Source organism: Phasianus colchicus, chromosome 32 (assembly GCF_987193195.1).
Source record: "Phasianus colchicus chromosome 32, bPhaCol1.hap1.1, whole genome shotgun sequence".
Classification (NCBI taxonomy): Eukaryota; Metazoa; Chordata; class Aves; order Galliformes; family Phasianidae; genus Phasianus; species Phasianus colchicus.
Window position 1 is genome coordinate 2887794 of NC_143467.1, and position 11493 is coordinate 2899286.

At 58.0% G+C, this 11493-nt stretch overlaps 1 protein-coding gene across 1 annotated transcript in view; it reads right to left on the bottom strand.

Moving 5' to 3' along the window:
• Positions 1 to 10668, bottom strand: part of ARHGEF1 (Rho guanine nucleotide exchange factor 1) — an 84312-nt gene extending 73644 nt beyond the window's left edge. The window contains exons 1-3 of the mRNA XM_090128079.1: positions 5437 to 10668; positions 4093 to 4143; positions 1607 to 1648 (exon numbers count right to left, since the gene is read on the bottom strand). Coding sequence (XP_089984205.1) covers positions 1607 to 1633 — 27 coding nt within the window. The 5' untranslated portion in view covers positions 1634 to 1648; positions 4093 to 4143; positions 5437 to 10668. The remainder of the gene's footprint in view (positions 1 to 1606; positions 1649 to 4092; positions 4144 to 5436) is intronic.
• Positions 10669 to 11493: the final 825 nt, after the last annotated feature.

Sequence of the window (11493 nt, forward strand, 5' to 3'; positions counted from 1 at the left end):
TTATGGGGTTTGGGGTTATGGGGTGTGGGGTTATGGGGTGAAATTATGGGGTTATAGGATGAGCTTATGGGGTTATGGGCTTTGGAGTTATGCGGTTATGGGGCGCTATGGGGTGGGGTTATGGGGCGCTATGGGGTTATGGGGCGCTATGGGGTTATGGGGCGCTATGGGGTGAAGCTATGGGGCGCTATGGGGTTATGGGGTGCCATGGGGTTTTGGGGTGCTATGGGGTGAGGCTATGGGGCGCTATGGGGTTCTGGGGCACTATGGGGTTATGGGGCGCTATGGGGTGAAGTTATGGGGCACTATGGGGTTATGGGGCGCTATGGGGTGAGGTTATGGGGCGCTATGGGGTTATGGGGCGCTATGGCGTTATGGGGCGCTATGGGGTGAAGCTATGGGGCGCTATGGGGTGAAGTTATGGGGCGCTATGGGGTTATGGGGCGCTATGGGGTGAAGTTATGGGGCGCTATGGGGTGAAGTTATGGGGCGCTATGGGGTTATGGGGCGCTATGGGGTGAGGTTATGGGCCGCTGTGGGGTGGGGTTATGGGGCGCTATGGGGTTATGGGGCGCTATGGGGTGAGGTTATGGGCCGCTGTGGGGTGGGGTTATGGGGCGCTATGGGGTTATGGGGCGCTATGGGGTGAGGCTATGCGGCTCTATGGGGTTATGGGGCGCTATGGGGTGAGGTTATGGGGCGCTGTGGGGTGAGGTTATGGGGCGCTATGGGGTGAAGTTATGGGGCGCTGTGGGGTTATGGGGTGCTATGGGGTTATGGGGCGCTATGTTGTGAGGTTATGGGGCGCTATGGGGTTATGGGGCGCTATGGGGTGAGGTTATGGGGCGCTGTGGGGTGAGGTTATGGGGCGCTATGGGGTGAAAATATGGGGCGCTATGGGGTTATGGGGCGCTATGTTGTGAGGTTATGGGGCGCTATGGGGTTATGGGGCGCTATGTTGTGAGGTTATGGGGCGCTATGGGGTTATGGGGCGCTATGGGGTGAGGTTATGGGGCGCTATGGGGTTATGGGGCGCTGTGGGGTTATGGGGCGCTATGGGGTTATGGGGCGCTGTGGGGTGAGGTTCTGGGGCTCTATGGGGTTATGGGGCACTATGGGGTTATGGGGCGCTATGGGGTGAAGCTATGGGGCGCTATGGGGTTATGGGGCGCTATGGGGTGAAGCTATGGGGCGCTATGGGGTTATGGGGCGCTATGGGGTTATGGGGCGCTATGGGGTGAAGCTATGGGGCGCTATGGGGTTATGGGGCGCTATGGGGTTATGGGGCGCTATGGGGTGAAATTATGGGGCGCTATGGGGGGTTACGGGGCGCTATGGGGTGAGGTTATGGGGCGCTATGGGGTTATGGGGCGCTATGGGGTGAGGTTATGGGGCGCTATGGGGTTATGGGGCGCTATGGGGTGAAGCTATGGGGCGCTATGGGGTGAAGTTATGGGGCGCTATGGGGTTATGGGGCGCTATGGGGTTATGGGGCACTATGGGGTTATGGGGCGCTATGGGGTGAAGCTATGGGGCGCTATGGGGTTATGGGGCGCTATGGGGTGGGCCGTGGGTCTCTGCCCCACACTTGTGGGGCTGCGCTCACCCCAGCGATGGCCCCATCCGCATCCATGGGGGGAAATCAGACCTGGGGGGAGAAATGGGGGCAGAAAGGGAAGTTATGGGGCGGCTCTGGGGGGAGGTGTGGGGCGGGGGAGGGACGTGTGGGGCAGATGTGGGGCTGAGGAGGGAGATGTGGGGCAGAGCATAAAAATGTGGGGCAGAGAAGGAAGATATGGGGTGGGCATGGGGGCAGATGTGGGGCAGATGTGGGGCAGAGGATGGGGCTATAGGGCAGGCAGGGAAGATATGGGGCAGATATGGGGGGAGATGTGGGGCAGATGTGGGGCAGAGAAGGGAGATGTGGGGCAGATGTGGGGCAGAGGATGGGCCTATAGGGCAGAGAAGGAAGATATGGGGCAAATATGGGGGGAGATGTGGGGCAGGGAGGAGATGTGGGGCAGAGGATGGAGATGTGGGGCAGATGTGGAGCTGAGGATGGGGCTATAGGGCAGGGAGGGGAGATATGGGGCAGATATGGGGGGAGATGTGGGGCAGGGGAGTGAGATGTGGGGCAGATGTGGGGCTGAGGAGGGAGATGTGGGGCAGAGGATGGGTCTATAGGGCAGAGAGAGGATATAGGGTGGAGATGTGGGGCAGGGGAGGGAGATGTGGGGCAGGGGATGGGTCTATAGGGCAGAGAAGGAACATGTGGGGTAGATATGGGGGGAAATGTGGGGCAGGAGAGGGAAATGTGGGGCAGATGTGGGGCAGAAAATGGAGATGTGGGGCAGATGTGGGGCAGGGGAGGGAGATGTGGGGCAGAGAGAAGATATGGGGTAATTATGGGGGAGATGTGGGGCAGATGTGGGGCATGGGAGGGAGATGTGGGGCAGATATGTGGGGAGATGTGGGGCAGAGGATGGAGATGTGGGGCAGAGGATGGAGATGTGGGGCAGATGTGGGGCTGAGGATGGGGCTATAGGGCAGGGAGGGGAGATATGGGGCAGATATGGGGGGAGATGTGGGGCAGGGGAGGGAGGTGTGGGGCAGATGTGGGGCAGAGGAGGGAGATGTGGGGCAGATGTGGGGCAGATGGGGGGCGGAGGATGGATCTATAGGGCAGAGAGGGAAGATATGGGGCAGATATGGGGGGAGATGTGGGGCAGAGGAGGGAGATGTGGGGCAGGGGAGGGAGATGTGGGGCAGATGTGGAGCTGAGGATGGGGCTATAGGGCAGACAGGGAAGATATGGGGCAGATATGGGGGGAGATGTGGGGCAGAGAAGGGAGATGTGGGGCAGATGTGGGGCTGAGAATGAGTCTATAGAGTAGAGAGGGAAGATATGGGGCAGATATGGGGTGAGATGTGGGGCAGGGAGATGTGGGGCAGAGAAGGGAGATGTGGGGCAGATGTGGGGCTGAGAATGAGTCTATAGAGTAGAGAGGGAAGATATGGGGCAGATATGGGGTGAGATGTGGGGCAGGGAGATGTGGGGCAGAGAAGGGAGATGTGGGGCAGATGTGGGGCTGAGGATGGGGCTATAGGGCAGGGAGGGGAGATATGGGGCAGATATGGGGTGAGATGTGGGGCAGGGAGATGTGGGGCAGAGAAGGGAGATGTGGGGCAGATGTGGGGCTGAGGATGGGGCTATAGGGCAGGGAGGGGAGATATGGGGCAGATATGGGGGGAGATGTGGGGCAGGGGAGGGAGATGTGGGGCAGATGTGGGGCTGAGGATGGGGCTATAGGGCAGGGAGGGGAGATATGGGGCAGATATGGGGGGAGATGTGGGGCAGATGTGGGGCAGAGGATGGGGCTATAGGGCAGAGAGAGGATATAGGGTGGAGATGTGGGGCAGGGGAGGGAGATGTGGGGCAGGGGATGGGTCTATAGGGCAGAGAACGAACATGTGGGGTAGATATGGGGGGAAATGTGGGGCAGGAAAGGGAAATGTGGGGCAGATGTGGGGCAGAAAATGGAGATGTGGGGCAGATGTGGGGCAGGGGAGGGAGATGTGGGGCAGAGAGAAGATATGGGGTAATTATGGGGGAGATGTGGGGCAGATGTGGGGCATGGGAGGGAGATGTGGGGCAGATATGTGGGGAGATGTGGGGCAGAGGATGGAGATGTGGGGCAGAGGATGGAGATGTGGGGCAGATGTGGGGCTGAGGATGGGGCTATAGGGCAGGGAGGGGAGATATGGGGCAGATATGGGGGGAGATGTGGGGCAGAGGATGGAGATATGGGGCAGATGTGGGGCAGGGGAGGGAGATGTGGGGCAGGGGACGGAGCTGTGGGGCAGAAGACGAATCCATAGGGCAGAAAGAGAAGCCATAGTGTGGATACGTGGGGAGATGTGGGGCACAGCTGTGGGGCACAGAGGTGACGTGGAGCGGCCGGACGCTATGGGGCGGATATGGGGCAGATGGGGGGGGGGGGGGGATTTCCTAAAAGCTGCCCCACACTTATGGGGCAGCGCCGCCCCACAACCAACTCCCCTCCCCCCCCCCCCCCACAACCCCACACCGACCTCCGCACCGCCGCCGTGGGTCCGCGGCTCCGGCCCCGCTATGGGGCAGCCCTAGAGATGTGGGGCAGGCAGGCGGTTATGGGGCGGCCCCACGGATGTGTGGGGCGGAGGCGGCCGCTGCCCCACGGCGGAAGATTCGGGCGGTGCCGCGGTTCCCCCCCCCCCCCCCCAACTTCCCCCCTCCGGGCAGCGATTTCCTGCAGGAAGTGATGCGGCCCCACAGAGCCCTGCCCCACAGATGTGGGGCTGCCCCATAGAGCCCTGCCCCATAGATGTGGGGCTGCCCCATAGAGCTCTGCCTCATAGAGCCCTGCCCCACAGATGTGGGGCTGCCCCATAGAGCCCTGCCCCATAGATGTGGGGCTGCCCCATAGAGCTCTGCCTCATAGAGCCCTGCCCCATAGATGTGGGGCTGCCCCATAGAGCCCTGCCCCATAGATGTGGGGATGCCCTATAGAGTTCTGCCCCATAGATGTGGGGCGGCCCCACAGAGCCCTGCCCCATAGATGTGGGGCTGCCCCACAGAACCCTGCCCCATAGATGTGGGGCAGCCCCACAGAGCCCTGCCCCATAGATGTGGGGCTGCCCCATAGATGTGGGGCTGCCCCATAGAGCTCTGCCCCATAGAGCCCTGCCCCATAGATGCGGGGATGCCCTATAGAGTCCTGCCCCATAGAGCCCTGCCCCATAGATGTGGGGATGCCCTATAGAGCCCTGCCCCATAGATGTGGGGCTGCCCCATAGATGTCGGGCAGCTCCATAGAGCCTTGCCCTATAAATCCCTGCCCCATAGATGTAGGGCTGCCCCATAGAACCCTGCCCCATAGAGCCATGCCCCATAGATGTGGGGCTGCCCCATAGAGCCCTGCCCCATAGATGTGGGGCTGCCCCATAGAGTTCTGCCCCATAGATGTGGGGATGCCCCACAAAACCCTGCCCCATAGATGCAGGGCAGCCCCATAGAGCCCTGCCCCATAAATCCCCGCCCCATAGATGTGGGGCTGCCCCACGGATCCCCGCCCCATAGATGTGGGGCTGCCCTATAGAGCCCTGCCCCATAGATGTGGGGCGGCCCTATAGAGCTCTGCCCCATAGATGTGGGGCTGCCCCATAGAGCCCCGCCCCATAGATGTGGGGCTGCCCCATAGAGCTCTGCCCCATAGCACCGTGCCCCTTAGAGCTCTGCCCCATAGATGTGGGGCAGCCCCATAGAGCCCTGCCCCATAGATGTGGGGCTGCCCCATAGAGCCCCGCCCCATAGATGTGGGGCTGCCCCATAGAGCTCAGCTCCTTCAGCCCCACAACCCCGCGTCCGCCGCCCCACATTTCCCGCCCCGCGCTCACTTCCGTCCGCGCCGCGCCGCACAACTTCCGGCTTCCGGTGGAGGGGACGGAACTTCCGGTGGCGGCACTTCCGGTTGGCGGCGCGATGGAAAAATCGCGAGCAGCGCCACCGGGCGGCGCGGAACCGAACAGCGCCGAGCGGCCAAAAAACCCAAATCCCATAAAACCCCAAATTTAGGGACCCCAAAAACCCAAATCCCATAAAACCCCAAATTTAGGGACCCAAAAACCCCAAATCCTCACGGAAATCCAAAATTTAGGGACCCCAAAAACCCAAATCCCACAAAAACCCCAAATTTAGGGACCCCAAAAACCCCAAATCCCCAAAAACCCCAAATTTAGGAACGCCAAAAACCCCAAATCCCACTAAAATCCCGATTTTAGGACCCCAAAAAACTCAAATCCCACAAAAACTCCAAATTTAGGGACCCCAAATCCCACAAAAACCCCAAATTTAGGGACCCCAAAAACCCCAAATCCCATAAAATCCCAAAGTTAGGGACCCCAAAAACCTCAAATCCCACAAAACCCCAAATTTAGGAACGCCAAAAACCCCAAATTCCATAAAATCCCAATTTTAGGGACTCCAAAACCCCAAATCCCCAAAAACGCCAAATTTAGGGACCCCAAAAACCCCAAATCCCACGAAAATCCCAAATTTAGGGATCCAAAAACCCCAAATCCTCACGAAAACCCAAAATTTAGGGACCCCAAAACCCCAAATCCCATAAAATCCCAAATTTAGGGACCCCAAAAACCCCAAATCCCACAAAAATCCCAAATTTAGGGACCCCAAAAACCCAAATCCCACAAAAATCCCAAATTTAGGAACACCAAAAACCCCAAATCCCACTAAAATCCCGATCTTAGGACCCCAAAAACCCCAAATCCCACAAAAACTCCAAATTTAGGGACCCAAAAACCCCAAATCCTCACGAAAACCCCAATTTTAGGGACCCCAAAACCCCCAAATTCCCCCTAAAACCCCAATTTTAGGGACTCCAAAACCCCAAATCCCCAAAAACGCCAAATTTAGGGACCCCAAAAACCCCAAATCCCACGAAAATCCCAAATTTAGGGACCCAAAATCCCCAAATCCCATAAAAACCCCAAATTTAGGGACCACAAATCCCACAAAACCCCAAATTTAGGGACCCCAAAAACCCCAAATCCCACTAAAATCCCGATTTTGGGACCCCAAAAACCTCAAATCCCACGAAAATCCCAAATTTAGGGATCCAAAAACTCCAAATCCTCACGAAAACCCAAAATTTAGGGACCCCAAAACCCCAAATCCCATAAAATCCCAAATTTAGGGACCCCAAAACCCCAAATCCCACTAAAATCCCGATTTTAGGACCCCAAAAACCCCAAATCCCACAAAAAATCCCGATTTGAGGGACCCCAAATCCCCAAAAACGCCAAATTTAGGGACCCCAAAACCCCAAATCCCACAAAACCCCAAATTTAGGGACCCAAAAACCCCAAATCTCCCCAAATCTTTAATTTTAGGGACCCAAAAACCCCAATTTCAGGAACCCAAAAACACAAATCCCACAAAACCCCAAATTTAGGGACCCCAAAAACCCCAAATCCCATAAAATCCCAATTTTAGGGACCCCAAAAACCCAAATCCCACAAAAAACCCAATTCTAGGAACCCAAAAACCCCAAATCCCCCCAAAACCCAAAATTTAGGGACCCCAAAAACCCAAATCCCACAAAAACCCGAAATTTAGGGACCCAAAAACCCCAAATCCCATAAAATCCCAAATTTAGGAACACCAAAAACCCCAAATCCCACGAAAATCCCGATCTTAGGACCCCAAAACCCCAAATCCCCAAAAACCCCCAATTTAGGAACGCCAAAAACCCCAAATCCCACTAAAATCCCGATTTTGGGACCCCAAAAACCCCAAATCCCACAAAAAACCCAAATTTAGGGACCCCAAAACCCCAAATCCCACAAAAATCCCAAATTTAGGGATCCAAAAACCCCAAATCCTCACAAAAACCCAAAATTTAGGGACCCCAAAACCCCAAATCCCACAAAAACTCCAAATTTATGGATCCCAAAAACCCAAATCCTCACGAAAACTCCAAATTTAGGGACCCCAAAACCCGAAACCCACAAAAATCCCAAATTTAGGGACCCCAAAAACCCCAAAGCCCCAAATCCTCCCAAAACCCTCAAATTTAGGGACCCCAAATCCCACAAAAATCCAAATTTAGGGACCCCAAAAACCCAAATCCCAAAAAATCCCAAATTTAGGGACCCCAAAAACCCACAAAAATCGCATAGAATCCCAAATTTATGGACCCAAAAACCCCAAATCCCACAAAACCCCAAATTTAGGGACGCCAAAAACCTCAAATCCCACAAAAACCCCAAATTTAGGGACCCCAAAAACCCCAAATCCCACAAAAATCCCAATTTTAGGGACCCAAAAACCTCAAATCCCCCCAAAATCCCAAATTTAGGGACCCATAAACCCCAAATCCCACAAAAACCCCAAATTTAGGGACCCCAAAAACCCCAAAACCCCAAATTTCAGAACCTCCTCATTAAGCCCCGCCCCCTCATGAAGCTCCGCCCCCTCATTAAGCCCCGCCCAATCAGCTGCGCTCTCGAAGACCACGCCGCCTCCCTTTAACCACGCCCACTCCCACAAAACCCCTCCCACCAATCACGCGAGGTTTCGAACTTAAGCCCCGCCCACAACGCCACGCCCCCCTTTAAAGCCACGCCCTCATTTTTAAACCACGCCCCCTTTTAAGCGCCGCCCCCCGTGCTCAAACCACGCCCACTCGTAGGCCCCGCCCTTCGGCTATGGGGCAGGCGATGGGGCTATGGGGCGAGATATGGGGCTATGGGGCAGGCTATGGGGCAGGCTATGGGGCGGGCTATGGGGCGAGCTATGGGGCAGGCTATGGGGCAGGCGATGGGGCTATGGGGCGAGATATGGGGCAGGCTATGGGGCGAGCTATGGAGCTATGGGGCAGGCTATGGGGCTATGAGGCAGGCTATGGGGCAGGCTATGGGGCTACGGGGCTATGGGGCAGGCTATAGGGCTATGGGGTGAGATATGGGGCTATGTGGCAGGCTATGGGGCAGGCTATGAGGCAGGCTATGGGGCAGGCTATGGGGCTATGGGGCAGGCTATGCGGCGAGCTATGGGGCTGGCTATGGGGCAGGCTATGGGGCTATGGGGCGAGATATGGGGCAGGCTATGGGGCGAGATATGGGGCTATGGGGCAGGCTATAGGGCAGGCTATAAGGCAGGCTATGGGGCAAGATATGGGGCGAGATATGGAGCGAGATATGGGGCGAGATATGGTGCTATGGGGCAGGATATGGGGCAAGATATGGGGCTATGAGGGTGGCTATGGGGCAGGATATGGGGCTATGGGGCGAGATATGGGGCTATGGGGCAGGCTATAGGGCTATGGAGCAGGCTATGGGGCAGGCTACGGGGCTATGGGGTGAGATATGGGGCTATGGGGCAGGCTATGGGGCAGGCTATGGGGCTATGAGGCAGGCTATGGGGCAGGCTATGGGGCGGGCTATGGGGCGAGATATGGAGCTATGGGGCAGGCTATGGGGCGAGCTATGAGGCTATAGAGCAGGCTATAGGGCAGGCTATGGGGCTATGGGGCAGGCTATGGGGTGAGATATGGGGTGAGACATGGAGCGAGATATGGGGCGAGATATGGTGCTATGGGGCAGGCTATGGGTTGGGCTATGGGGCGAGCTATGGGGCAGGCTATGGGGCTATGGGGCTATGGGGCTATGGGGCAGGCTATGGGGCAGGCTATGAGGCTATGGGGCAGGCTATGTCGTGGGCTATGGGGCTATGGGGCAGGCTATGGGGCGAGATATGGAGCTATGGGGCAGGCTATGGGGCTATGGGGCAGGCTATGGGGTGGGCTATGGGGCAAGATATGAGGCAGGCTATGGGGCAAGATATGGGGCTATGGGGCAGGCTATAGGGCAGGCTGTGGGGCTATGGGGCAGGCTATGGGGCAAGATATGGAGCTATGGGGCGAGATATGGGGGTATGGGGCGAGATATGGAGCGAGATATGGTGCTATGGGGCAGGCTATAGGGCAGGCTATGGGGCGAGATATGGGGCTATGATATGGGGCAGGCTATGGGGCGAGATATGGGGCTATGATATGGGGCAGGCTATGGGGCGAGATATGGGGCTATGATATGGGGCAGGCTATAGGGCTATGGGGCAGGCTATGGGGCAGGCTATGGGGCGAGATATGGGGCTATGATATGGGGCAGGCTATAGGGCTATGGGGCAGGCTATGGGGCAGGCTATGCGGCGAGCTATGGGGCTGGCTATGGGGCAGGCTATGGGGCTATGGGGCAGGCTATGGGGCGAGATATGGGGCTATGGGGCGAGATATGGGGCAGGCAATGGGGCAAGATATGGTGCTATGGGGCAGGCTATGGGGCAGGCTATAGGGCTATGGAGCAGGCTATGGGGCTATGGGGCAGGCTATGGGGTTACGGGGCGAGATATGGGGCTATGGGGCAGGCTATGGTGCTATGGGGCAGGCTATGGGGCAGGCTATAGGGCTATGGGGCAGGCTATGGTGCTATGGGGCAGGCGATGGGGCTATGGGGCGAGATATGGGGCTATGGGGCAGGCTATAGGGCAGGCTATAGGGCAGGCTATGGGGCAAGATATGGGGCGAGATATGGTGCTATGGGGCAGGCTATGGGACAGGCTATGGGGCAAGATATGGGGCTATGGAGCAGGCTATGGGGCAGGCTATGGGGCAAGATATGGGGCGAGATATGGGGTGAGATATGGAGCGAGATATGGGGCGAGATATGGTGCTATGGTGCGAGCTATGGGGCAGGCTATGGGGCAGGCTATGGGGCGTGATATGGGGCTATGGAGCAGGCTATGGGTTGAGATATGGGGCTATGGGGCAGGCTATGGGGCTATGGAGCAGGCTATGGGGCTATGGGGCAGGCTATGGGGTGAGATATGGAGCTATGGGGCAGGCTATGGGGCAAGATATGGGGCTATGATATGGGGCAGGCTATGGGGCTATGGGGCAGGCTATGGGGCAGGCTATGGGGCAGGCTATGGGGCTATGGGGCAGGCTATAGGGCAGGCTATAGGGCAGGCTATGGGGCAGGCTATGGGGCTATGGGGCAGGCTATGGGGCAGGCTATGGGGCAGGCTATGGGCTGTTCCCCCCCGCCCCACAGATCCCCCCCTCCCCCCCCACATTTGGAGCCGGCCACCCCATAACCACAGCAGGGATTTTATTGCCAGGCACTTCGTGGCCCCACTGCGACCCCACAGCGGCCCCACTGATGGCCCCCCACCCCACAGACGCCCCATTGCGGCCCCATTGATGCTCCCATGCCCTACTGACGTCCCCATACCCCATAGATGCCCCCATACCCCATAAATGCCCCCCCCACCCCATAGATTCCCTCACACCCCATAGACGCCCCCCACCCCATTGACACCCCCCACCCCACAGACACCCCACACCCCATTAACGCCCCCCCACCCCATTAATGCTCCCCACCCCATTATTGCCCCCCACCCCATTGTTTCCCCCCACCCCATAGACTCCCACCCCACAGACGCTCCCCCACCCCATAGACGCCCACTCCATTAATGGCCCCCCACCCCATAGACGCCCCCCCACCCCATTAATGCCCCCCACCCCATAGACTCCCACCCCATAGATGCCCCCCACCCCACAGACGCCCCCCCACCCCATTAATGCCCCCCCCACCCCATTATTGCCCCCCACCCCATTGTTTCCCCCCACCCCACAGACGCCCCCCACCCCATTATTTCCCCCCACCCCATTAACGCCCCCCCACCCCACAGATGCCCCCCCCACCCCATAAACGCCCCCCCACCCCATTAATGCCCCCCACCCCATAGACGCCCACTCCATTAATGGCCCCCACGCCATAAACGCCCCCCCACCCCATTGTTTCCCCCACCCCATAGACTCCCACCCCATAGATGCCCCCCACCCCACAGACGCCCCCCCACCCCATTAATGCTGC